This window comes from Grampus griseus (genome assembly GCF_964374135.1).
Source record: "Grampus griseus genome assembly, chromosome: 14".
NCBI lineage: Eukaryota > Metazoa > Chordata > Mammalia > Artiodactyla > Delphinidae > Grampus > Grampus griseus.
Window position 1 is genome coordinate 8,060,243 of NC_139008.1, and position 27,497 is coordinate 8,087,739.

A 27,497-nucleotide genomic window follows, 5' to 3' on the forward strand; every position below is an offset into this window, starting at 1 on the left:
CCCTCGCTCCTGTCCCCATGACAGAGCTACCCTTGGTTAATCACTCCCCGCCCGCCCTTTCCCCACCCCAGCCACTTCCACTTCTCCCACCAGTTCCTCCTTGTAGGTCAGAGTACCCCTCACTTCCTCCTCCCTGGCGATCAGCGCTCTTGTCCTGCCCGGGGCTCCACACCCCACGACCCTCCCTGGCCAATGACAGCCCACCAGTGGAGCTCAGCCCACTACTCGGAACCAGGTTAGTCCACTGGGGGACCAGGCTCTCCCATCTCCCATGAGGGTGGGGTCCACAGCCAGGCCGCAGCGTGGAGCCTCCCTCCCTCTCTCCCACTCTGCAGGCGGTCACGCACCCACCCCTACACTCCCACACGCCTCCCAGCCCCCTTCATAGGTCAGGTTCCCAGACAGATGTCCAGGCCTCTGTGCAGCTCCAAACGGTGTTTGGTCCGCACCTAAGCTTTCATGAAGTGTTTGCTAGCCAGGTGCTGGCGAGAGAGCAGCCGGTCTGTGTGTGGAAGGGTAGGGGCCGGGTACCAGGGCCTCAGACCAGGCCTGCCTTGCTTTAGAGCCCCTGTGGAGGGCAGCCCAGGGCTGGCAGGCCGGAGGTGAGGACTCCGGGGCAGTCTCCACCTTCACCAGCCCACCGCTCCTCTCTAGGCCCCACCCTTTCCATCCACAAGACTGGGAAGAAAACCTTCTTTGCCTGTCCTGCTTGCTGGGAAATTAGAGATGCGAAATGGCTTTGGGAAAGGTTAAAGAGCTCTCTACAGGTCAGAGGTCACCATGGGTGGGGGAGGGCAACATATGGAGGCACTCCCAGCTAGCAGGAAGACCATGGTAGATCACAGAACGGCCAGAGGTGGGGTTGCAGAGAGTTTAGCAAAGGCAGGGAGACGCAGATCTAACTGCCTGTGGGAGCTGAGGGCCTGGGGCAGGGGCAAGAATGGAGAGGAGGGGAGGAGTCCGGCACCCCCCAAGGAGCAAGCAATAGGTCTCATCTCTGAGCAGCCCTTCCACACTTCTGCTCACACTGATGCCCTTCTGCTCCTCTTGGGCGCCTTCCAGGCCTGCTGGAGCCCCTCCATCTCTTCTGGGAAGCCTCCTGGAGGTCCCCAGCTCCCCAGGGGTTAGTCCACAAGCTTTCGCAAAGGCCAGCAGCAGTCTTTGTTCTTTCAGCCAGACTGGGATCTGCCCTAACCTATGCCCCGGGTTTTGGAGTTGCAGAACCAAGCAGGGGTGAGGAAGACAGGGCTGTGTTCCCCTCCCCCCATCAGCCCTGTGTGACCTCTGAAGACCTACCCGGGTGGCGTCAGTGTCCCCATCACTGTGAAGGTGGGGAGGTGGGACCTGTGCTCGGGTCTTCCCTGCCCTGTAGCCCCGGGGCTATTTCCTGCACCGGAGCGCTGGGGGGAGGGGGCGTGGTGCTCGCCCTTGGGATTTATGAGAACCAGACGTTGACTTCTCCCGTTGCGACATCTGGGCTTTCTCGAGACGCCCACTGTCCCCACGCCGGAGGGTCTGGGGCCCCCGCCGGGCGCCCACGCCCCATACACCCCACTACCCTACTACTCAGGCCACCCACCCGGCCTCCACCCGCCACGCTCCCGGGGCCACCACCCCCGGCTCCGGGGGACGCCTCTGCACGGCGGGGATTCCGGAGCCTGGCTTGGAGCCTGCTCCGCGAGACCCGGCAGCCGCGGACTCTCGCCCCAAATGCAGCGGCTGCAAGCCAGCTCCTAACCCCTCTGGGCCCCAAGTCTCGGCAGTCCAGCCGCCGCCACCGCCGCCACCCGGAGGCAGCGAGCAGCAGCGGCGGGCGCCGAACAGGCTCGTGCTGAGGGCGGGGGGCGCGGCGGGGGCGGGACCTGCGAGGGGCGAGGGGGCCGAGCCCGAGGCGGGGGCGGGGCCGGGAAGGCGCGCGCCGCACGGGCAGAGGGTAGGAGGGGGAGCGGGCGGGGCGCGCGCTGCGCGGGGCTGGGCTCGGAGCGCGCCGGGCTCGGCCGCCGAGAGAGCCAAACCGGGGCCGCGCTGGGCCAGTGAGGAGCGCACGAGCCTTCGAGGTTGTGGACGACGGAGGGAGGAGCCGCCGCCAACGCCAGCTCCCTCCCGGAGGGACCCCGAACCCCCCGCTGGCCATGAGCCGCCGGGCCCCGGGAGGCCGGCCGCGGTCCGGGCAGCGCTCCTCCGGCGCCCCGGCCCTCCCGGCCACAGCTGCGCGCCTGTAGGTATGGCCTGCTTGTCCTCAGTTCCCTCGTCCCCCCGTCCATCACCCCGGACTCCATCCGTCCCTGAGGGCGCGCGTGTGTGTGCGCACTGCTGCTCTGGGGAGCGCGGCCGCACGCGCCCCGGTCCGCGCGTGTTGTCTTTGTGTGCGCGGGTGGGAGGGAGCGCGACGGAGGAGACGCGCCCCCCGGCGGGGATCGGCTCTCCGACCCCCATGCCGGGCCGGGCGGGAGTGGCGGGAGGGGCCGAGCCGCCTCCGGAGCAGCTGCGCCCAGGCCCCTTCCCAGGGCCCAGGCCCCTTGGTGGGGCGAGCGCAGCGGGCCCCCTGGAGGAGGGGTCTCTGGCTGGGGGCTGGGGGGGCTGGAGCGCTGGGGTCTCTTCCCTAGGCTGCGGGGGCTGGGGGAGGGCCAACCTGGAAGGAGGGTGCCGGCCACGGGAGGGACCCTACCCAGACCACCGTCGCTGGGCCGGCACGCCCTCCATTTGGCCCAGGCCTTCTTTCTCACGGTCTCCATTCTCGACCCGCCCACCCTGGGAACTCTCCTGCAGCTCTCGGTAGGGGGGAGGATCGCTGAGGGTGCCGGAGAGGCCGGCGCCTTTAAGAAGGGGCGGGTTCATGCCCTCCATTCAGTCCCTTCGGCCTCGGCCATTGATGAACCTGCGGGCAGCGCGGGGCCCGGCACCGCGCCAAACCAGCGGGCCAGGACCGGGCAGAGGCAGGGACCCCAGCAGCCCACGAAGTGAGGTCTTCAGGGGGAGGAGTCTGCAATGACTGGGACCCCTCAGGAGCCGCGCGGGGCTGACTGGACAGCCCCAGGAGTGACCGTGGACAAGGTGCAGGGGAGAGCCTCAGGGCCGGGAGTCAAACCTGGACTGAACCCTACCTCTGCCCTTTGAGCCTCCATTAAATACCCTGTGAAATGGGGATGGTGCTGCCTACCTCCTAGCTGGGTGACCAGCAAGAGCTGCCCCCTCCAGCACAGGTCGCTGAGCATGGGTGAAAGGGCACCCCTAAGAGAACGGAGGAGCCAGGGGATGCCTACCCTAAGACACTTTGGCTGCCTCTGTTGGGGGTGTGAACTGAACCACCCCCCAACCCTGCCCCCCACTTTGAACAAACCTCTTCCATCCTGGCCTCCCTGCCCCATCCAGGAGGCCGTCGGCTGGGAGTGACCTAGAACCCTTCAGCTCTAAGAACTTTGGAGGAGGTCTGGCCGTGGGGGCAGTGGCAAGGTTCAGGGCGTTTATGGGGTTCTCAGAGACAGTTTCCCACAGACTGCCTCCTCTCCCCCTCTAGAGGGCGTCAGTGATGATGGGCAGGAGATCCTGATGCGGGATAATTGAATGGTTCTGAGGAATCGAGTTAATGCATATGCTTTTTTTCTTACCCTTACTGTGAAAACTCTGTCTAAAATTTCTAGACCCCTCCTCCCTACTTTGTGGGTCTCCCAGGGAGAACCCCCTGCACATACCCAAGAGTGAGCTTCCCTAGGAGGTGGGACCCCCCACTCAGGTGGAGCCTGGACCCCCAGGGCTGAGCATTTGGTTTCGAGCTGACTCGTGCCAGGCTAAGGGCCTCTGTGGCGTTTCTCATGTAATCTTCACAACAACCCTGGGGGTTTGGTTCTATTATTATCCCCATTTTGCAGAGAAGGAAACAGATTCAAGGAAGTGAAATGACTTGCCCAAAGTCACTCAACCAACAAGCCAGGCTTCCAAACCGCTTCTCTCTGACAAGAATCTGGTTTCTACCTCCTGCACTGCTTGTCTATTCTGGGTTGTAGGGACTTGGGAGTTTAGGTATACTGGGCCTCCTGGCAGCTGTCCCCATGCCATTCGGGTCCAGTCTTAGAGCCTGCCTCGCTTCCTGCTCTTTCACTGTCCACGTGGGGCTGGAGGGGCGGCGGCAGCTTTGGAAACTGGGGAGGTTTCTCTTCCCCACTCACCTGTGTGGGTCTGTTTTTTGGGGTTTTTTGTTTTGTTTTGTTTTGCGGTACGCGGGCCTCTCACTGTTGTGGCCTCTCCCGCTGCGGAGCACAGGCTCCGGACGCGCAGGCTCAGCAGCCATGGCCCACGGGCCCAGCCGCTCCGCGGCATGTGGATCTTCCCGGACCGGGGCACGAACCCGCGTGCCCTGCATCGGCAGGCGGACGCTCAACCACTGCGCCACCAGGGAAGCCCGGGTGCGTCTGTTTTTATGGCTGTGCTCTGTCCCAGGGGAGAGCAGGGCTGACTCTTCAACATCTAGAGGAGGTCACGGCCCACACCTGTTTGGGCAGAGCAGTGTGTGGGAGTACGGCATCTTTTGGCTCCTCTGGGTGAAGCAGGGTTTGGGCTCCATTCTCCAGATACTTCCGACCCTCTGTGTCTAGGGCCCACCTGGGGGCGGGTATAACACCCAGCTGGGGACTCACGGTTTGGTAGAGAAGACAGGCCACAAGCCATGTGGTGTTGTAGAGGGACGAGGGGCAGGGGGGGCAGAGTGGAGGCCGGGACAGGACAAAGGGGGGCATTCCCGGGGCCCCCTTGGGCTCAGGGGCCTGCCAGCTACTGGGGCAGAGAAGCAGGTGGGGCAGTGCCGGGCTGCACGTTGAGACTCCGAGCAGTGGACAAGCAGGGGTTGGAGGAAGAGGATGTACTAAAACTTGGATGTGGGGAGTTTGAGGTGGCGGAGCTCAGCCAGGCTGGGAGTTCAGTTGTTTGGGAAAAGGCCTGGGGAAGCTTTATAAGCATCTGCAGTACCGAGTTCTGGGATACTCAGAACCGAGGGGAGGCACTGGAGGTCTCAGTTAGGAGTCGCTGGTATGTGTATCGTGAAAAAAGCCGGAAGGCAGACTGGTGGGCTAAGGGGTTGACGGGGTGTCCGGCAGATTTGCGGGGCTGAGCCATGGCCCAGGGAGGTCTGGGAGGGTTATGAATCAGGGCCTAGGTGAGATCCATGACACCGGGAGAGAGGGAGAGACCGCGAGGCTCAGGCCAAGGATGGAGAGGGGTTGGTGCGTCTGCTCTGCAGTGCCAGGATGGCAGGGCCAGTGCAGCTAGAGCCATCCCAGCCTGCTCTCCACCTACAGAGCCTGTCCAGGAGCTGTCCAGCACCAGGTGCTCCTGAAGGAGGATAGGCTTCCCTCCTGAGCCCCCAGGCCCCGGCACAGCTTATTGTCCTGGGGCCCCCGCTCCCTGCTCATCTGATGTCGACTTCCTGCAGGGCCCAGCCCTGGATTCCCCTGCCCTCCAGCCTGTCAGAGAGCCCTCTCCTCTGAGGATGGCCATCTCCTTTCCCCAGGCAGGGCCTGGGTCCCCCTACTGTGCCCTCAAGAGTGAGAGCTCCCCAGTGACAAAGCCCTGCTGGGAGTAGCATGTGCTACAGAAAGGGACAGATGTGAACTTGGCTTCACACTCCCCCCCTCACCAGTCTGTGGCCCTGGACCCGCCAGCATGGCTCTCGGCACATGGTGGGAGTTCAGTACAAATCCAGTGAATGATGGGCTCGTCACCTCCCTCGCCAGAACCTCATTTCCTCATCTGTATGACGGGAGAATCCTCACTTCCTGGCAGGGAAGATGTGAGGGGAGAAGGGCTTTAAACAGGGGCATAGCCCAATTGGATGTGAGTCCTAGAAAGTTGACCTTGGCCACACTGTGGAGCCTGGATTTGTCAGGGGTTGGGGGGGATCGTGAGAAACAAGGAGGTTTGGGAGGAGTCCTCCGCCCAGAGGAGTGGGAGGAAAAGAGGGAATGAATACAAGACACTTAGGAAATAGAAGCAGAGGAGCTTTGATTCTTAAACAAATCACTTGTTTAATCCTCATGACAGCCTTTGAGGTCATTGCTCTTTTACCCTCTGTTTTAACAGATGAGGAAACTGAGGCCCCAGGAGGCTGAGTCACACGGCTAGGAAGCAGGGGAGCTGGGATGCAAAGCCAGCCGGTCTGGCTCCAGATCTCAGGCTTTTAACCACTCCACTGTCCCATGTGTCAGATGGTCAGATGTGGAGGAGGGGAGACGCCCCGGCCACGGGGCCCCCGTGATGGAAGCAGCTGTGGGGCCCCCTCGGACCAGGGGTCTGCAGGTCCCAGAGCCAGAGGGGCTTGTCAGGCTCGGGGGCATCAGTGAAAGCTCGGAGGCTCAGCAGAAGGGCTTCCCCACTCCCACGGTGGCAAAGGCTGGCAGTCGCGTGGAAGGCGTGAGGGCACAGAGCTGCTCCGCCAGCTTTTAGCAGCCGCCTCCCAGCGACGCTCCTCAGCACAGGCCTTGGACCACGAAGCAGGCAGGCCTAAGTGGGCGAGCAGGATGGTCCCACTTTACAGCTGCGGAAACTGATACTCAGAAAAGCCAGGGCCAGCTGAGTCCCGCGCCACCCCTCCCTCCCCCCACCCCGACCCCCACAGACAGGGGCAGAGTCCCAAGGGTTCTTAATCCACACCTGTCCCTGTCGCTAATCAGCTCCTCCCCAGACCCACGCTGCAGCAAAGACCCAGCCAGTTCAAGAGTATTAAGACCAGAAATCACGCCCACTCCTGCCTCCTGCCAGGGTCATGGGTCGAGCACAGATATTCTGGGTGGGGAAGGTCAGGGAATTCCAGCCGCACGTCCTTCTTGCAGGAGGCCTTGGTTCAGGGCCTGCCCTGTGAGGACACTTTCTGGGGGGGGGAGGGGGGAGGGAGTAGACTTAAGAACCAACGCCCAGGCGCCAACAGTGAAACAGACTGAGCCCTGGGTACTCTGCCTCCGTCGCGGGCCAGAAGGTTGTCTGTGTGCTGCAGGGGGCGGGGTGCAGAGGGGCGACCGGGGGTTACGGTCCCACAGAGGCCAGGACGGCAGCTGGGAGGAGGCTTGGTGGTAAAGTGCTCAGTCGGCTGGGCTGGGCCGGGCCGGTGGTCCTGAGAAGCCTGGAGGACAGGACATCGGTGAGCGTGGTAGGGGCCAGCTTCCTGGAGGGCAGGGGGCAGCCGAGGGAGGCCTTCTTTCCTCTCCTTGTGTTGGGGGGGGCCCCAAGAAGAGGCCTCGGTTTCCCCATCGGGAGTGGTTCGCGGTAGGGCGGGTAGCACTGTCCAGCCCAGCCCGGAACACAGCACAGAGGAGGATGCCACTCAGGCCTTGCCCCCCACCCAGAGGGCAGCCTTTCAGGTTGCCGGGCGGCTGGTGTGCTCTGCAGGGCCTCCTTCCCTCCCTGGGGGCCTCCTTCCCTCCCTGGGGGCAGGAGACTGTGGTAGGGAGGCCAGCTCCAGCTGGGGCTCCCTGGAACACTCCCCCTCCCCCGCAGGTGTGGGCCTGGACCACGCCGGTGCCTCCCCGCCCCTCCAGGCCGCTGCCCACTGTGCGCTGGATCGATTGGTCACCGGCCCATTAGCAGGGTGGCTAGGCCGCCTCATTAATATTTTAAGGAATGACCTGGCCATGGGGTCCGGAACTGCGTGCCACTGGGGGCTGATGGCTGGCTTTCTTTCCTCTTTTCCAATTGTCAGTGCTATTTTTACCAGCGGAAGGCCAGCCGCCCCCTCTCCCAGGCGTCTAACCGGGTGGGGGTTGGGGGATTCTCCCGTCTGGTTCTTGGCAGAGGGGTTAGGAGAGTCCATGGCTTGGAAAGGCAACAGGCAGGGACTGGATTATGCTTCCCTCCCCATCCCACCCCCTGCCCTGCCTCCCTGAAGCCCCATCCCATCACCCTCTGGCCCTGGCAAGATGGGAACAAAAAACATTGCTCCAGGAGGAGAAGCCAGACAGCCCAGCTGAGCCTGGAAGAACCCCAGGGTGATGGATTGGGGAGGGTAGTTTGCCCACCCAGGGCCGCTGGGGGGCCACCACCTGATCCCCAGGCCAGGCGGAATGGGGGTGGGGCTCGCTTTGTCTCCACCGGAGTCCTCATAGAAGAAGCCCGTGAAGGTGAGAGGCAACCTCCTGCCTGCCTCTGGTCCCACTCCTGGAGGGACTGTAGGGCCCCAGTCTTCAGTGTCCAAGGGCCATGACAGGGGCCGCTGGAGGCCACTGCTCCAGCCCCCCATGGGAAGCCGAGGCCTCGGGAGACATAGGGCCTAGCCCAAGACAGAGCCCACATCTCCCACCGGCCAGTCCATTGCTGTCCTGCACGGACTCGGCAGGTTTCTTCTGGCTCCCTGGGGCCAGAGGAGGGGGAGCTGGGACCCGGCCCATGGAAGCGAGAGGGCCAAGGACCACAGGGGCCATGGGAGCTCAGGATGGAAGGGCCAGTGTAGGGGGAAGGCTTCCTGGAAGAGGAGAGTGTTTTACATAGCCTAAAGGTGGGGCAGAATTTGACTAGTCAGCGGAGTGAGGAAGAAAGTTCCAGCCGGCTGGAGAGTGACACAGGCAGAGACTCGGGCGGAAATTCCCAAGGAGCCACTGGAGGAGGGAGAGCCCAGGGCCTGCTGGAGTCAATCCATAAGGCTTCCCGGACAGGCCAGACAGTAGGAGCCCGGTGAGCTCGTCTACCCTGCTTCTGGTACCTCTGGGTTCCCCTCCCCCTGAAGCTCTGCTTTTCCCACATCTGGGTCTGTGGTTACCTGCAGAATGATTGATTGGGTGTCACACTGACTGGTCCCTGGAGACCTCCTGGCTCCACCCAAAGGTTTGGAGAGCCCTAGTCCTGCCCACAGGTACACATGGATTATAACACAGCAGAGACCACTTCCTGTGCTGTCCTTCCAGGAAGGGGCGGCCCCTCATCCTCATTTTTTTTTTTTTCTTCACCATGCCACGCAGCTTGCGGGATCTTAGTTCCCCGACCAGGGATCGAACCTGTGCTCCCTGCAGTGGAAGCGCGGACTCCTAACCACTGGACGGCCAGGGAATTCCCTCATCCTCATTTTTAAAGTGAGGAAACTGAGGCCCAGAGGCTGGAGTTGAGGTCAACGTCCTTCACCCAGAGAGCAGTGGGGTCAGGCCTGGAGCCCAGGTCAGCAGAGTACCTGCACTCGGTCTCCTCCCCAGTTCTGGCCCACGGCCCTCAGTTTCCTCACTTTAAAAATGAGGGGGGCAGCACACCCGTGCCCTGCTGGGGCTGAGCCGTCTTCTTCTTGGCTTGCGGCCCCCCCCTTTACAGAGAGCCATGCCTGGGCCTGGGTCTGTAACTAGGGCTGGGGCTCCCGGGCTGGCCCGGCTGCTTGTGACTTCTAGCCCTGGCTGTACAGCCCCTGCCACTTCTGTGTAGCCCCAGCTGGACCCAGGGGACAGTGAGGGCTGCTGTGCTGGGCATCGGGCCCATAGGCTCCTGGCCAGTCAGCAAGAGGGCAGGGCAGGGGAGGGGGGAGGTCAAGGCAGCCCCAGCCTCTGTGCATCCCAGGCCAGTGCCTGCCTAGGGCATGTGCCCCCTACCCTTGGCAAATTCCTCTCCGAGTTCCACCCCTGCCTCCAGTGCGGCCTAGATGGGACCCTCCCCCTGCCCCTCACCCAGTGAAAGCCTCTGCCCTGGGTCCTGTCCCTCCGCTCTACCCCTTCGTGCCAGGAATATTCTCAACCAGCAGGAAGGGTGGGAGGGACGGGGATTGACGCTTGAGGATGTGGCACTGGGACCGACTTCCTCCCTGTCCCCACCTGCCCCATGGAGGGCAAAATTATGGCAAGTGGGGCACACTTCGCTGCTGGCTCCAGTGCTAACCCTTCCCAGCTGCCCTGTCACCTAGTCTGACCCTCCTGGTGGTCTCAGGAGGGAGAGAGATGGCCCCTGTGGGGAGCACTGCCCTGCTGGGTAAATGGATGGGCTTGGAGCCCAGGGACGGGGCTTCACAAACTCAGCTGCAGGGCCTCGTCCTCGCCCCACCCTCAGAAACGCCCGCTCTCCACAGGTCAGGCCAAGGCCTTGGTGATGGTGGCAGGTGCATTCCTGCCTCCACCCCCATTCCGGGCATATGACTCAGGCCTGCCTTCTGCCCCCAAGGAGTGCCTGTGCCAGGTGGGAGACAGACATGGAAGCAGATACCTGGGGCACCCTGCAGTGGGCGCCTCGTTAGAGGGGTGCACAGGCAGGGACTGTGGGAGCTCAGAGGAAACACCTGTCTCCTGGGCTGGGGAGGCAGGGGAGGTCAGGGAAGGCTTCCTGGAGGAAGTGGCCCCTGGATTCATTCTTGAAGGATGAGTAGGAGTTAGCTAGATGAGGAGGAAGCGCAGGGCAGGAGAGAGGCCCAGAATGAGCCATATTCATGGGTGCCTCAGCCCCTGTTCTCCCCCAGCCCCTCCCCCATGTCCTGAAAAGTCTGCCTCCGAGTTACTGCTCATGGCTGCAGTGAAGTCACTCTTCATCCTCTTTGCCAGCATGAAGCCCAGTGCAAGCCCCGCCTCCTCCAGGAAGCCCTCTGAACTCCCTGCTACTCTCCCGCCAGTGCTGGGGTGAGAGCCTCTGAGGAGACCTGCTGGTTTGGAAGGAAAACTGTCCTCAGTGCTAAGTGGCCTGTTTCCTCCCTGGGGCTGTCCTGTGGTTATCGACTGCAGATCGATGGCCGAGGTTGCCCCAAGGTGAGAGGGAACTCCCACGGTACCCTATGGCCCAGAGGCCCCACAGATGATCTCACAGAAGTGGGGCAGCTATTTTCACCTGGTGATTAGTTACAGAGTTTGGATCCCAGAGGAGAGAGGAGATGGTGCCAGGAGCTGTGAGGGAAGGGCCATGCTGGAATTGTGGGGATCCTGCAAAGGCAGGCGAGGGCATGACCCCCTGTCTCAGTTCCCCTAACACTGGCCGGCCCCCTCAGACAGGGGCTCCCTAAGGCAGGGCAGGACCGCAGCACCCCACTTCTTCTCCACCAGTAATTTTCACCCTGGCCTGTTGGGGAGGAGATGCATAAACAGAATGGCTGGGCCTGTGCCCCCAGGAGTGATGGGGCATGAGGAGGCAAGGCCCCCAGATGACTAGACACACACCATGCAGTTTGGCGATCCGGAGTGAGGAAGCGTGGGGGCACCTGGGGACAGGAGGAGAAAGGTGGGATTCCCCGGTCAGGGCCTCTTCAGGAAGGTCCGGTTTGGATGGGAGCTCTGGAGGGAACAGGGTGCCAGGAGGGGGGAACATAAGGAGAGCAGGCAGCCAGTCCACGGTGAGGGAAAGGAGTCTGAAGAGGCGGCACCTTCAATGCCAGTTTGAAACACTGGTCATACTGGATCCACACTGGGAGGTGACGCCCAAAGTCTCAGAGTCAGCGTGAGAATCCCTGGTGTGTCACTAACAAGCTGTGTGTTCTCAGGCCCCATGTGACGGCTTGGGCAGTGACAGCTGTGACATGCCTGGTGTGCTGAGCACATTCATTTGTTCATTCATTCATTCATTCAGCATTTACTGAGTGCCTGCCATGTGCCCAGCACTGGGGACACAGCCACATATGAGACTGTCAAAACCGCTGCCTTGTGGAGTTGGTATTCTCCGGGGAGGGTGTGGTGCTTGGGGGGGTGGCGGTCCAGGGGGGGGGGTGGAACGAGACGAAGCAAGTGGATAAACAGACTGTCAGATGGGGATAAGCACTGTGGAGAAAAGTAAGCAGGCAGAGGGCACGGAGACACCAGCCCTGGGTGGAGAATTTCTTATTCTAAATAGAGCGGTGGGCAAGGAGAGCTATCGGACAAGATGGTATTTGAACAGAAACCTGAAAAACGTGAGGGGGTGTGGGGAAAGGACATTCCAGGCAAATACAAAAGAAAATCGCAAGTGCAAAGGCCCTGGGGTGGGACTCAGGTGTGACCAGAGCAGAGTGGGCAAGAAGAGTGGCGGGAGATAAGCTCAGAGAGTCAAATGGAGGCAGATCACGTGAGGCCTTGGGGGCCATGGGTAGGACTTTGGCTTCTACTCTGAGTGGGGTGGGAAACCATTGCAGGATTCTGAGCAGCGGAGGGCCTGATCTGTCTTATGTTTCAGAAATGACTGGGTTCCTGGGTGGAGAACAGGCTATAGGGGGTGAGGTCAGGTTCCGGGGGACCAATGAAGAGGCTGCTAAAATACTGCAGGCAGGAGAAAGGGTTGTGTGGGTCCCAGGCCAGCAGCACGGGTGGCGAGGAGCAGCGGAGGGGTGGGGTTCCTGGTATATTTCAAAGGCAGAGCCAAGAGGATTGCGCATGACTTCTTTCTGTCCACCAAACTTTGGGGACCCTCAGAAGAGGGTACTCAGGGAAGCGAGGTCACTTGGAGGCTCATTGGGGACCCCACTTGAAGGCGTCTGTCATCCCAGCCTCCCTCGCCAAGCCCAGGAATGACCTTGGGGTTCCCTGAGACTGCTGCTTGAAGGAGAGTGCCCCTCTTGCAGACACGTGTCCCCCCTGCCTGGTTGTCCTCACACATTGAAGCTTGCACACAGCCCTGGGGGAGTGGGGCTGGTGGGCGCTCTGGACATGGGTCAGGAATTCACTCACTCGCTCCTCTCACCTGCAGCCTCCGGGGGCTGCGATGGGACAGGAGCCATGAATGGTGCCGCCCCCGGCCCCGCCGCCGCCGCCCCGGTCCCGGTTCCGGTCCCGGACTGGCGGCAGTTCTGTGAACTGCACGCGCAGGCGGCCGCCGTGGATTTCGCGCACAAGTTCTGCCGTTTCCTGCGGGACAACCCGGCCTACGACACGCCCGACGCCGGGGCCTCCTTCTCCCGCCACTTTGCCGCCAACTTCCTGGACGTGTTCAGCGAGGAGGTGCGCCGCGTGCTGGTGGCCGGGCCGGCGCCCCGGGGAGCGGCCGAGCCCCCAGACGCCATGGAGCCCGAGCCCTCGGGGACCCCGGCGCTCAAAGCCGCGCCCTACGGCCACTCGCGGAGCTCCGAGGACGTGTCGGCGCACGCGGCGGCCAAGGCCCGCGTCCGCAAGGGCTTCTCGTTGCGCAATATGAGCCTGTGCGTGGTGGACGGCGTGCGCGACATGTGGCACCGGCGCTCCTCGCCCGAGCCCGACGCCGCCCCGCGGGCCGCCGAGCCCCCAGCCGAGCCGCGCGACAAGTGGACGCGGCGCCTGCGGCTGTCGCGGACGCTAGCGGCCAAGGTGGAGCTGCTGGACATCCAGCGCGAGGGCGCGCTGCGCTTCATGGTGGCCGACGACGCGGCCGCGGGTCCCGGGGGCGCCGCCCAGTGGCAGAAGTGTCGCCTGCTCCTGCGCAGGGCCGTGGCAGGCGAGCGCTTCCGCCTAGAGTTCTTCGTGCCGCCCAAGGTGAGTGCCCACCGCCACCTGGGGGGACCGTGGAGGGGCTGGCTTCGGGGACCGCACTGCCTGATCTGATGGGCAGGATGGAGTATTCAGGGTCAGGAACCTGGGATGCCAGGGGCCCCCCTCTGCCTCTGGGATGAGTCACCCCTCAGGCCCTCTTTTTCTGCTTGTGAGGTGTCAGAAGGGCCCTCTGGCTACAGAAGGGGTTCTGGGTACTGTTCTTGGAGGTATTGGAGAGCCTGGCTGCCTGGACTCCTCTTCCTCACCTGGGGCCCCTGGGTGGCTGGAGCCTCCCCAGAGAGGAAAGGAGGCAATGACATTGGCACACTCACAGAGGGCCTGCCGGGGGTCTGCATCCTTCTCAGGGGAAATCTGCTTGTCCCCCAGCTTAGCTGCCACGCTCCAGCCCAGCCCCTGCCCAGGTGGCCCCTTTCCGGCCCAGATTTCATAAGCTTCTCCTGGCTGTCACCAGCATGGCCGCTCACCTGAGTGCACCGTGCCCTCCCCTCTCTTGGGGGCTCAATGTCAGAGCCCTGAGGGCAGCTTTGGGTCTCCTCCAGCAGAGCAAATCTGCCTTGTTTGGGAAGAGGGAATAACTAACAATAGTGCCCGCTTTCTGAGAGCCCTCATCCTCCCAGTTGCCCCGGCAAGGCGGGCAGCATGGTCCCCAGGTCACAGAAGAAGAGAAGAGAACGAAGGGAGGGGGTGTGGGCTGCCCAAAGTCACGCAGCTCGCAGGAGGCAGAGCTGAGCTAATTATACCCATCACCCTGGTGGTCTCGGGAATGAAAGGAGCGTGGAGCTGGGAGCTCCTCGTGCACTGGGAGGTTTGGAAGAGTGCGGGGTTGTCCGCCCAGGGCCCTCACCCACCTCTGGGCCCATTCTTTCCCCGCTGTCTTTAGCCACCCTGCGTCTCGCCTCCTTCTCCATCTCCCTGTCTGTCGGGACGCTGGATGCTCCCCCTTGCCTTTCTCCCCTGGAGGTGCAGGATGTGGGCTCCCCAAGGCGGGGTGCCCATGAGCCGCATGAGAGGTGATCTCCCAGGGACACACTGACTCTCTGAAGAGCTTTCTCCCCAAGTCCCAGGATGCCCAGACTCACCAAGAACTTTTTGCCTGCCCAGGCCCCCACCTTTAGGTCCCTGAGAGAGTCATGGGCCACTAAGCCCAACTCCACCGTTTGTCAGACAGGGAGAGCGAGGCCCATTGAGGGGTGGGAAGTGGGGTGGGGCTTGCCCAGGGTCACCCACAGGGCAGGGCTTCAATGCCTCTGGGCCCTGAGTGGCAACCACAGCTGCTCAGCTGTAAATAGCATGTCTGCTGCCCTCGAGGGAGGGGACACAGCAGCCGGTGCCCCCTGCAGCCCACCATTCACCGCGGGCAGAGGGCAGGCTTCCTGAGGGGTCACTTTCCCAACCTCTGCGAAAGGCAGGTGGGTTCCTATCCCAGATCTGGCCTCAGACCCTCCTTTTTTCGTGCAAATGTTTGTGAATTCAGGAGTGAGCCAGGTGGGAAGCATGCCTGGTGAGGGCTCAGGTCCGGTTTCCCAAATATGTTTGGTTCCAGGGTGTATGAGCCCCACGGGGAGCCCCTGCTGACACTCCCCCTGCCTTTGAGTCCTGTTCACCCATCCGCAGTCCAGATTTCTTCCTCCTCTCGCCCCTGAAGGCCTAGCTGCACCCTTGGAGCAGACCGGGGCTTGGGGTCTGCAGGCTTAGGGGCTGTTTTGGGGACCCCCAGCCTGCTCTTTCATACAGCCCCGTGTGTCAGGCTTCCAGCATCCTGCCCTCTCACTCACCCTGCAGGAAAAGTCTCCTGGACCCCAGGTGCCCTCATAGCCCTAGGCCGGCCAGCCCTGGGGCCCAAGGAGCAATGACGCTGGCCCCCTGCCATTAGGGAACCACCAGACAAGTGATATTTGCTGGACTGGATGGTAAAATAAACCTCAGTGGGGTGAGCACAGGATGCTCGGGGGGCCACAAGGAGGAGAAGCTTCATGAGTGCTCACCAGGTGGCAGGGCCCCAGGACAGGCATTTCTGGAGACTCAAGCTGAGTGAGCCAAGGTCTGGGGTCGTGAAACAGCCTGATGGCTCCGTCCAGGGAAGTGGTAACAGTGAGCTGGAGCCGGGTGAGAGGCAGCTAGGCCAGGACAGACGGGCCTCAAGTGCAAGGCAGAGGAATCACCGCCTGTGGCCAGTGGGAGCCCAGCGGTAGTTCCCAGACCAGCCTTCACTGCAGACCTGTCCGCTCCACCCACTCCAGGACCGCGGCCCCTGCCCCGCCGGCTGGCTTGGTGGCCTGCCATGGTCAGCCGAGCCTCGCAGTCACCGCCCCAAGCGCAGCCCTGCTCTGCTGGATGGCAGCCAGTGCTGCCAGGAATTCCCATCCGCCTGCCCACCCAACATGTGGCCCTTCCCTTTCCTCCTAAGAAAGCCCCTGTCCCAAAGCCCAAGCCCTGCCAGGAATCTCAGTCTCAAGGCAGCCCCGGGGGGCCTTCAGGCCAGGGCCAGGAGCTTTGGGGCAGAGGGCCGTCCCCAGGAGTCCTGCCAGCTCACCTTGGTTAAATCCCACACTGGTCCCTTTGCCTCCACCTAGAGACACGGCCTGCCCGGCTCCAGGAGTCCTGTTCTGAGTTGAGGCTCCAGACCTGTGCTGTGGAAAATCTAGTCTGAAGGGGGAGATGAGCATTTTTTTTTAAATGAACTAGAATAGAATAGAAAATCTCACACTCCATCACACAGTCAGGGTAAATATTGTCTGGTGAAACATGTGTTTCAGAGATATTTTTACCTGTGTGTGTGTACTGGGTCACAACGTCAAATGTATTTCTTACTATGGGTCAAGGAGAAAAATGTGAAAACCACAGATCCGGTAGGTGCGCTGGGCGGAAGGGCAGCTGGGGCAGAGTTCACCCCCTCATGGCTCAGAGGTGGGAGACTTATGTCAGTCCCAGCTCTGTCCCTGACTTGCTGTGTGACTATATGGGGAGGTCCCTCTGTTTCCCAGGAACTCCCTCAACTTACCCATCTGTGAAATGGGGATTGGGACACCTCTGTGCCAGGGCTGCCTGACATCCTAAGCTGAGGGCTGCTCTGACCTCTGGGAGTGGGGACGGGGGAGAGGGCTTCAGGAGGCCCTGGGGCCGCTGTCTCACTGCCCTTTCCTCTGGCCTCCCAGGCCTCCAGGCCCAAAGTCAGCATCCCTCTGTCGGCCATCATTGAGGTCCGCACCACCATGCCCCTGGAGATGCCGGAGAAGGACAACACGTTCGTGCTCAAGGTGAGCCCCACCCCGGGCCCCACAGATCCCTCATGGGTGGCAGAGCTTGAGGGCAGTGTCGGGGGAGGTGAAGGTAAAGGACCAGCAGCAGGGCAGGGGGAGGGAGCCCTGGTTGGGGGTCCCAGGATCCTACGCAGATGTCAAGCACATGGCTAGGATGTGAATCCTGGCCTGGGCTCCAAAGCCAAATGCCCCAGGTGTCGTCCAAGTCCACCATGTGCGGCCCCGTTCCCATTTCCTCCTGCGCCTGGGTGAAGGTCCTGAGTTTCACTTCCTCCCCTCCCTTCCCCCACTGGAGTCAGCGAGCACCCACCCCACAGACAGGAACTGGTAGCCAGCCTGCAGCAGTTATGCAAATGCTCCTGTCGCCAGCACTGGAGTGTGGGAACCTGCCTGGTCCCACAGAGGGCACAAAGGCCCTGAGGGTGGGCAGGGGGGCACCCCAGTGAGTCTGGGGGCAGCTCCTCTTTTTCCCAGGCTCCACATCGCCGGGGTGGCCTGCTTGGGTTGCTGAGGACACGGCTCCGGGCTGCCAGGGCTGTGGCCCTGTGCCTCCTTGGAGGATTAGAGCGTGTTTGTGAGGCCAAGTCCCCAAGGAGGCCTGGTTCTACCCACCCGAAGCTGCATGGAGGCCCCCCGCACCTCCTCTCCAGGCTCCCGGTTGGGTTTATGTTTTTACTGTCCCTGTTTGTTTAGTCATGAACTCTCTTATTCATTTAGCAAACGTTTGCCAACCCCATACCCTGAGTCACCCCAGGCGGGGGACTGAGGACACGGCCCCTCCCTGCCTGGCACTCTCATCTGCTGGATGAGACAGGTCAGAGCCTCGCCCCCGACAGCTGGGTGGCCTCTGTGTCTCTGATTATGCTCAGGAGCCCTGAGGCCAACGGGCTCACCTGCCGGCCCGCTGTGGGCCTCAGTTTCCCCATCCATTCAGAGAGGGGATGAAGGAAGTTCCGAGGACCGTCCCAGCTCTGAGATGCTGGGAGTCCAACTGCTCTTTACTGAGACACGTGACAAGAAGCTCAGAGCCCAGGCCTTGGCCTTAGAGACCTGGGTTCAGGCCCCAACACCTCCACCGAGCGCTAGTGTGACTTTGAGCGAGTTACCTGAACCTCTGAACGTCAGTCTTCTCATCCGTACGATGGGGAAAGCATCACCCCCCTCACGGGGCTGTTGGGAAGAGTTCATCAGACAATGTATGTGCAGGATCACACTCTGGGCCCGGCTTTCTCCTCTTTGTTTCCCTTCTGGAGGCTTCTTATCCCAGGGGCGTGGCCACAGAGGTGGAGTTCCAGGCGCAAAAGCGTGTGGGCCCTCAACTCGCTGCTGGGCCAGCCGGCCCCTCACAGACTTGAGGGTTGTGATGCCCTTCCACCCCACCTCCCCATCCCTTGCCCAGCCAGCATGGCCTCCTCCAGGGCCTGAGGACCTGAGCTCAGCAGGGCTGGACATCATCTCCATGATCCCCAGTGGGGGGCCCAGGAGGAAGGGGCTGCTGAGAGTGTGGGCTCCACCCAGGGCCCCCATTGTCTTTCCTGCTGCCCTCACCAGTGAGCCCCCAGGGGGGAGGGGTGGGATGAGCCATTTGTCCCGGGCTCCGGAGCCTCCTGCCGAGGGTGCTGACTGTGATCTGGACTCTCGCCACCCCCTCCCCAGGTGGAGAACGGAGCAGAGTACATCCTGGAGACCATCGACTCCCTGCAGAAGCACTCGTGGGTAGCTGACATCCAGGGCTGTGTGGACCCTGGGTGAGTGCCCAAGTGCTCCTAGGATGGGAAGACGGGGTGGGGGGCGCCTAGCTCGGCTGTGCCCTTGGTCCAGCCTCCACGGGGAGGGCAGGAGCTGAGCTTGACACATGGGCTTCTCCCATTGCAGTCCAACTCAGGTGGGTGCTGGCCAGAACGCCCACACTCCCATTCCCAGCAGGCCCTGTAGGTTCAGGGTCTGGGGACCTGGAGGGAAGTTAAATCAAGTCTTGTTCTCACTCCAGGGGAGGCTGAAACCACTAGGACAGGGGTAGTGATGGGGTGAGCCCAAAGTGCCAGGGGTGGGGGACCAACCGGGAGGCCCCTAATCCAGTCCTGGGGCTCCGAGAAGCTGTAGTGGTAGAGGTGCCCCCCTTCTCTGTGGCTTAAACAAAGGGCGGGCCTGAGCCTGGCAGAGGGGGCTGGGGGCGGCAGGGAGGAAGAAGAGAGAGAACAGCCCAGCAAAGGCTGTGGAGGTGTGCGAGGACCTGGGACTCGCAGGGAATGTCAGGCCCTCGGGTGACTGGAATTAGAGCCCGTGAGGAGGAGACTTCCGTGAGGGCGCCGGAAGCTGGTAGGTCGGGGCAGTGGGGAGCCATGGCTGGTAATAAGGGCAGCTGTGGTCAGCCGTGTGCGGGAGGAACAGCAGGGAGGCTGGCGGCGCCGCGCGGGAGAGGCCCGAGGCCGGAGGAGGAGGGGCAGCAGGCCAGCAGGCTGAGCACTTGGCAGGAGCTCCGGCTACTGGGGTGAGCCAGGCCCCGGGGGAGGGGCTGCTGCCTCCTGATTAAGAGCTTCATTTAAGGAAGCACAATTAAAGTCCTGAGCGCCTCCCAGGGCCCCCCCCACCCCGCCACCCCCATCCCCAAAGTGGCCGTTATCCCTCCCCTGCCGCCCTCCCAGCCATCGGCTCCGCAGCCCCCGTGAAGGTGAAAATCACTTTGTGGCACAGATGGGGAGACAAAGGCCCAGGGCAGGGAAGGGAGCTGGCCCCGGCCCCGCCCCCCACCACGCCCTGCCCCTGTATGAGGGCCTCCGTGGGATCCTAGGAGGAGGGCAGCCTGTCGAGGGTTAGGGGGCAGGGGTCATGTGACCTCCAGGAGAGCTGCACCCACCAGGAGACATCTCCATATGGCCCGGTCACTCACATGGCGGCCACAGAGCAAGCTGAGGGTGTGGCAGAGGGACAGGGCTGATGCTGGCCGCGGGACTGTCTGCCACTCCCGGCTCCATGAGCCTGCGGTCCGAGTCCCATGGCAGGACGTGGTTGCGCTTTCTTGCCTTCGCAGGGACAGCGAGGAAGATGCCGATCTCCCCTGTGCCCGGGGAAGCTGTCTGGCCAGCCGTGTGGCCTCTTGCAGCTGTGAGCTCCTGACGGATGGTAGGTGGGGACAGAGCTGGCTGGAGTAGTGGAGGCAGGGTCGGAGGGGACGGTCGCTCAAAGATGGTCAGACAGACAGACGTGCTTCTCACCTGCCATTTCTCCAGCAGCGGACCTGCCCCGTCCCCTAGAGACAACGGCAGCCGTGGTGACAGCCCCACACAGCCGAGCTCGAGATGCCGTCGGGGAGTCCCTGGTCCATGTCCCACTGGAGACCTTCCTGGAGACCCTGGAGTCCCCAGGTGGCAGCGGCAGTGACAGCAATAACACAGGTGCAGTGGGGCTGCACTCTTCCTGCTGCCCCTCCCTGCGCCCCCGCCCGAGGCCACAGGCACCCCCAGGCCTCTCCCAAGCCCTTCCTGAGCCTCAGAAGCAGTGACATTTCATCCCACTGGGTCCTTTGCACAGCTACTCGGTTGTTCTGGCTTTTGCAGGCTAGTCCGGGAATGTGACCCCTCCCACGGGCCCTGGTTTCAGTAGAAAACGCTCACAGAAAGGGGTGCAAAGGGTTGTAACGAGGGCTTGGGGACACAGACACTTGATCTGTTCCCAGGTTTGTTGCCGACTTAGAGAGTGACCCCAGGAAACTAAGTGATCCCACCAAACCAGAGAAAACCGGACGATGACTATGAAATAAGCATGTTCTGATGTTATACATACAAGCAGACACAGCTGGGGTACTGAGGAGTTTTGTTACTGGTTCAGGAGGTGCAAGAACATTTAATGTGTGTTATGTGAGAACAGAAACCATTTGCCAGTTGTTTTTTTTTTAATTAATTTATTTATTTTTGCCTGTGTTGGGTCTTTGTTGCTGCGTGCAGGCTTTCTTTAGTTGCAGCAAGCGGGGGCTACTCTTCGTTGCAGTGGCTTCTCTTGTTGCAGAGCATGGGCTCTAGATGCGTGGGCTTCCGTAGTTGTGGCACGTGGGCTCAGTAGTTGTGGTTCGCGGGCTCTAGAGCGCAGGCTCGGTAGTTGCGGCGCACGGGCTTAGTTGCTCCGCAGCACATGGAATATTCCCGGACCAGGGCTCGAACCTGTGTCTCCTGCATTGGCAGGCGGATTCTTAACCACTGCGCCACCAGGGAAATCCCACCAATTGCTATTAATGGTCTTTCCTTGAGACAAAAGGCACCCATTCCATCATGTGATACATTCTTATCATTAAACTATTTGCTAAACCAGTCTGTAGCTTAAATCTACATTCTCTTATTCTATCATTTTCTCCTCTCCGTGCCTCAGTTTACCTCATATGTTTAGTGGGTGGGTCAGCTCCCTGCCTCGTTCTAAATTACTCAGCAGCACCTTACATGCAAAAACCCAACAAGATGATGCATCCCTTTTCTCGTTTACGTGCCCCCTCTCTCCCCCACGCCTCTCACACTGTCATCCCTCTGCAGTGGAGGACGGAGCAGAGCCGGAGCCCGAGGCTGAGCCCGAGCTGGAGCTCTCTGACTACCCCTGGTTCCACGGGACACTGTCACGGGTCAAGGCAGCTCAGCTGGTTCTGGCAGGCGGGCCCCGGAGCCACGGCCTCTTCGTGATCCGCCAGAGTGAGACTCGGCCTGGCGAGTACGTGCTGACCTTCAACTTCCAGGGCAAGGCCAAGGTAAGTCAGGGAAGGCGGGTGGGGGGCACAGCGGGGAAGTATCCAGCCCAGGGGGAGGCGGGCTGAGGTGGCCCTGGTCCTGAGGCTGCACCTGCGCCCAGGAGGAGGCTCCACGGGTGTAGGGGTGGCATGGCTTCCCACAGGCCAGGCCTACCCCGGCCATGCTCCGAATCACTCGCCTCCCTCCTGCACCTCTCTGCTGGTGGCCGAGCCCCCAGGAGGCTGGGCCCTTCTGAGGGTTTGACTTTGACCCTGTGCATTGGGGATCACGTAGCACTAGGGCTTCTGAGGGTCTCCACCGAGAGCCACCTCCGTACAAGGCTGGGGTCCACCAGTGCTCCAAGCACGCAAGAGCCCCTCTTGTCCCCTGCTCAGCACAGTTCACCAGCCCCTCGTGGTCCCCAGCTGCGGGCCAGGCCTGTGCTCAGACCAGGCCCGGGGTTGTGGAAGGGAACCACATACAGTGGGCCCTAGAGAACCAGGCAGAAGAGGAGGAGCTGGGCCCGGCAGGAGGGCCACAGAGCAGGGGGCGCCAGAGGAGGCTCCTGACCCCACCAGCCAGAGTAGGAGAGGACCTTGACCTGAGACGTGCAATGGACAGAGAATCCTTGAGGTGAAGACAAGTGGAAGGGTGGTCCAGACAGGGCAGGGCAAAGGCACGGCTGTGAACCCAGAAGGCGGGCTCTCAAGGAAGGGCACTGCGTGCTAATAAAGACCTAAGGCACAAAGGAACACATGACAGAAAGTCCAGTGACCGTGGGGGGTTTCAGTGTGACAGAGTGGGCAGGAACCTCAAACTCCCCTCCCCCCATTCCGAGTTTCCGCTAAGGAAACAGACCCAGCCCTGGCTCCGCCCAGGACACAGTTCCCGTCAGTCCTTGCTGGAGGAGGGGGCACCCTAGGACTCCTGCTCCAGGCCTGCACTGGTAGCCAGTGTCCCAGCCCCCGGCTGGCCCCATGGGCAGCGCTTCCCTAGGGACTCCTCCTTGGAAAGCAGCTGCTCTCACCAGCTCCTCTGACAACCAGGCGCTTTACGCTGTCCCCGGCAGCCTGACCCGGAGTTTACTTCTCAACCAGCACGGCCCCAGGGCAGCCTCCTCGGAGGGCCCGGGTCTGATGCCTGCCCAAGCCAGAGGCTCGGATGGTGCCCAGCCCACCGTGGGGCATGGGGCAGGCGGGTGGGGTCGGGGGGTGGGGTCAGGATGTTTGGAGGGGAGACAGAGCCGGAGGCTCCACTCTTTCCAGGGCAAAACCCAGCCCTGAACTTTGTATTCACCACAGCTGGTGCCTCTCAGAGCACGGTGTCTGTCCAGAGTCCTGTGCAGAGCTAGAGAAGTTAGTGGTGGGATAGAGCCGCTTCCTACTCATACACCTCCGGGGAAGGAAGACCTCTGCCTTCCCAGGCCTCACTTTTCACCTTCAGATAAGAAATGTCTGGAATGTTTTTCCAAAGACTGAGAGGCACACGCTCCCTGGGGCCCAGCTCTGCCCTGGGTCTCTGTCCCCAAAGGCCCCACCCCGACTTGAGGCTGTGGTGTGACCCCACTATGCTGGTTTGGGCTGAGCCCCTTCCCTGTGCTGCCATGAGTGCTCCCCGGGTTTGCCCACACTGTTCTGGCAACTTCTGGCCCTGCCGAGTGGCAGAACTCACTCGTGGGAACACTCCCCTCCTCCCCAGGGTTTCTCTCTCCTGTACTAGGAGGCCAGCTCCCCCATCGCATGCACCCTCCTATCATCACCCCTGTTGCCACACACACCCCAGAGACGGCCACTCTTCCCCTTGTGAGATACACATGGAGCAAAAAAGGGCTGAAGCCAGAGACCTGTGGCTCACCACTAGAGACCGCAGGCCTGTGGCTCCTCTCTCCCTGAGGCGCCTGGCCCGGGTGGGCACTGTTCCTCCGTGCTGCACGCTCTCCCGCTGCAGCACAGTTGAGCAGCGTCTGCAGCCATTCGTCCCCAGCCACCCTGGGGGTTGTCTGCAGCCTGCTGGGCTTTGCCTGTACGGGGACAGTGGGCAGACCCCTAGCTGCTGGGGTGGGAGGGTCACCCAAACACGAGTTCTCTTCCTAGCTCTGTGCTCTGCGGCTGCGGGCGAGTCTCCCCCTCCCTGGGCCTGGGTTTCCCCATCTCTAATATGGAGGCTGTAATCTCTACCTTCTAGGGCTTTTGGAGACTAGGGATGGAGGGGGTGTGCGAGGGGCCTGATGTGGGCGCTTCCAGCATAGGGACAGATGCATGCTCCCTCCAGTCCCAGCCTGGCTCTGTGGCCCTCATTCCCCATCCCCGCCATAGGCATGACCCCCCCTAAGATGGGCTCATGTGTCAGGTGCCCCCACTCTGACACCACCCCTGTGGCCTCTGTGAGACCTGGTCCTCCCCGTGACCTTCCAAGGCACTTGCCAAGCGTGGGGCCAGTCCGAGACCCCCGCACCCCACACTGACCACACCCATCTGTGCCCACAGCACCTGCGCCTGTCCTTGAACGGCCACGGGCAGTGCCATGTGCAGCACCTGTGGTTCCAGTCTGTGCTCGACATGCTCCGCCACTTCCACACCCACCCCATCCCGCTGGAGTCCGGGGGCTCTGCAGACATCACCCTTCGCAGCTATGTGCGGGCCCAGGACCCCCCACCTGGTAAGACGCCCCTACCTGGCCCGTGCAAACAGACAGGTGGGCAGTGGGGGAGTCACCCTCAGGCTGCCACCCTGCTAGACCCGCGGGATGAGCACCCGGTCTTGGGCGAGTTGTAAGCAACCCGGGCATCAGGACTGGCGGGAGAGTGGCAGCCCTGAGGGAGCCGTGTCCTGAGTAATTCCCGGCAGGTGGAAGGGGGTGGAGTCCCTTAGATCCCTGCGCAGGTGGGGCTCAGCGCTGAGCTGTTGAAGGAAGGAAGCCTTGGAGGGGTGAGTGAGGGTGCCTGGCACGCGGGTGTCGCCTATACCCATGACTTTAGTTATCGGGGAGGTGGGCTGGAACCCGGCGCGCTGAATTCGGGTTCCCGGCTCCCTGTGTGATGCCAGGCCATCCCGTTCCTCCGGGGCTCTGGCCCCTGTCTGCACGCCGGGACTGGGGGTCGGGGGGTGGCCAGGGCCCAGGCTTGGCGCTGACGGCCCGCGGTCTCCCGTTGCAGACCCGGGGCCCTCGCCCAGCGCCGCGCCCGCGCCCCCCACCTGTTGGAGCGAGCCGGCCGGCCAGCACTACTTCTCCAGCCTCGCCGCGGCTGCCTGCCCGCCCGCCTCGCCCTCGGAGGCCGGCGGCGCCTCGTCCTCATCCGCCTCGTCGTCCTCGGCAGCGTCTGTGCCCGGCGCCTCGCGCCCGGTCGAGGGCCCGCTGAGCGCGCGCAGCCGCAGCAACAGCGCCGAGCGCCTGCTGGAGGCGGCGGGCGGGGGCGCCGACGAGCCCCCAGAGACCGGGCCGGGAGAGGGCGCCCGGGGCCGCACGCGCGCGGTCGAGAACCAGTACTCCTTCTACTAGGCCGGCGCGGGCGGCGCCAAGGCCCTGGGGCCACCCGGACCCGCCCGGCCGCGGGGCGATGGCCCACGTGGCCGTCCGTCCCACGGACCCTGCCGGCCCCCGCCCGGCGCTGGGTGGGAAAAGCGAAGCTCTTCAGTGAAGACATAATGTTATTAAAGAGCCTGTTTTAGGGACTGCACCTGGCTCTCCGTCGTCCTTTCTCCTGCCTTGGCCTCAGGCACGGCTCCTCCTGGGCCTGCCAGGGAGGAGGGAGAGCCACACACGGGCCCCGTGTAGAGCCCACCGTGGCCTGGCGCCTGCCCGGCCCCCACCCAGGTCTGTCTTAGGGGACCCGGCACCCCGTTGGGCGAGTGAAACCGGGAGAAAACCGGCAGTCCTGAAGGAGGTGCAGAGCTAAAGCGCTGGGCCCAAGAGGCCCACAGGGATTGGGGAGGGGGCTTTGGCGGAGCTGTGAGAGAGGAAGGGGGGAGGGATAACTGAGCAGAGGCTTTGGGGGCAAGAATGAGGGGAGGGTAGAGGAAAGCTGAGAAAGGAGGGTTCATCCTGGGACACAGTGAAGGATGGGAGCGAGGCCAGGTATGGGGGGCCTTGAATGCCAGCGTGAGGAGCTGGACTCTGGTGAGGAGAGAATAACTGTGTCCTTGGGCTCGTCATTGAGGTCCTGGCAGTGTGGACAGGATTTTCCCACATGAGCCCACTTGGGGATTGGGCAGTGGAAGAGGCTGGGCTTCTCACCTTTGACCTAGATTCAAACTTGCAAGTGGCCTAGAGGGTCCTCCCACCCCCCACCCCAACCCCTTGCCTCCCTGCAGGTGGAGGTCCAGCTGTGGCTCCTGCCTGGAGACACAGCCTGCTCGAGGTCCCAGCACCCCAGCCCTCAGGCAGTGGTCCTGAAAAGGATCTTGTGCCTGCTGCACCAAAGCACCCTCCCCTCCCCAAGTCCAAACTCTGCCTCGCCGCCTGGGGCCATGGACCCACGGTCCCTCTGCCCAGGAGCGCCCTTGTAGGGCTTGCATCCATGATGTGCATTTCCCAGACAGTTAATCCTCCTGGGACTGCTACCGCAGCACCTGCAAGCCCTTCCCGGTATGAGGGGCACCAGCGCCCCTGGGGGGCTCCCAGAGCTTTTCTGCTTGAGTTACCCAGTCCCGACTCACCAAATGACCAGGAAGTGACCGAGCAGTACTCCTGTTGCCATCACGGTGAGGGAGTACAAGGCTGGTGCTCAGAACAGCCCGTACCTCAGCTTCCGGCATCTCCATCCTTGCGGCTGGAGCTGCTCCGTGCCGTTGCCCGTGTGCCGTGGTGGTTTGGGGTCTGTGCCAGGCCAAGTGCAAGCCCCCATCCTCCTCGGGGGTCGTGGGGGTGAGGCTCAGGCTGGGCAGAGGACAGCGGGCTGGTGAGAGCTCTGCTTGGCTGCCTTCTACCTCTCCGGCAGCGGGAGTCTCCCCAGTGGCAAGACGGCCGAGCCCCAGACATCACCCCCAAGCCTGAGGCTTCATCCTTGCTCCCTCAGTGGAAGGGTTCAGTGGCCTCAGGGGTGGCGTTGAGACTCGAACACGGGGTCTGCCGTTCTTCAGCCCTCCTGCCTCTCCCTCCTGACACAGTCAGCCACCTTGGAGGCCGCTTTACCTGCTGAGAGCTCAAGGCAGGAATCGGCCCAGGAGTGAAAGCAAAAGGCACTGAAGGCTGAACCAGGGACCCAGAGCGTGACAAAGTGGGAAAGGGACTGTGCCCACTCTGAAGATGGCAGTCAGGCACTGTTCCTAAGGTGTTCCCAGGGTAAAGTGGATTCAGGGGAGAATGGTGGAAGAGAGGATGGCCGTCTCCGAGGGCTCTCCAAGGGCTGTGGCACGGAGGCCCGGCCGCAAGGGGTCAAGGGAAAAGAGGCGCTGTCTCCACAGCGTGGCCCCCAGGGTGAGACCCTCAGGGCTGTCACTCAAAGTGGTGCTTCCAGAAAGCCCAGACTTGGCGGGACTCTGGGGAAGCCATAGCAATTGCACAGATGGTGGCGACATTCTCAAGATTTTGCCCCTCAGCAAGCATTTCAGATGCCTGCTTGATGCACGGCCAGGCCCGTGGGGTAGGGGGGTGGGTGGCCAGAGAGAGGAGCCGTGCGCTGGGACCACACAGAGGACGTGCCCTGGTGACTGGGAGGACATGGCAGCCTTCAGAGGCCGGGGCAGGGAGTGGGAGATGAGACCAGCTGGGTTGAGAGGGCCTTGAGTGCCAGGCCAGAGATGGATGGAGGGTTTGGGGGGACCAGAGCCAGTTTGAAATGGGGGCTGAGATGGGCAGTTTTCTATTTGAGACGGATCACCCTGGGACCCAAGGATGAGGAGAGGATGGATTGGAAGGGGCAAAAATGAGGCCAGGGAGTCTGCAGTGAGGGGTGAGGGGTGATGAGCTGGACCAGGATAGAAGGGAGTGAGGAGGAGACCAGTGATGGAGGAAAGACCATCCCTAGACTGATGGAAGCGGGGAAGGGGGAGGATGGGGGAGGTGCAAGGGAATCTCCGGCTTGAGGCTTCGGAGGACAGTACAGCCCTTACTGGACCCACTTGGATTGCTCCACCTGAAGGGGGCTGTGGAGAACACGAGCTCCAACCCCATGCCTAAAGAGAAGGAAGAGACGTCTGCCGTCTTCACCAAGAAGCTCCAAAGGACTG

The 27,497-nt window shown here is 62.3% G+C and overlaps 1 protein-coding gene across 2 annotated transcripts; it reads left to right on the plus strand.

Moving 5' to 3' along the window:
* Positions 1–147: 147 nt before the first annotated feature.
* On the plus strand, positions 148–24,828 carry SH2B2 (SH2B adaptor protein 2; the record flags this gene model as incomplete). 2 transcript variants are annotated; one of them, XM_082670001.1, is made up of 9 exons in its annotated part: positions 148–235; positions 12,586–13,343; positions 16,517–16,618; positions 18,278–18,369; positions 19,653–19,744; positions 19,852–20,016; positions 21,142–21,350; positions 23,817–23,988; positions 24,485–24,828. In XM_082670001.1, 9 exons carry the CDS (start codon positions 193–195, stop codon positions 24,826–24,828), a joined length of 1,977 nt encoding a protein of 658 aa, XP_082526127.1. The 2 variants fall into 2 exon arrangements, with proteins under 2 accessions (XP_082526127.1, XP_082526128.1); XM_082670002.1 differs by lacking the exon at positions 148–235 and having other exon boundaries at positions 12,615–13,343; positions 19,855–20,016.
* Between the last annotated feature and the right edge of the window lie 2,669 nt (positions 24,829–27,497).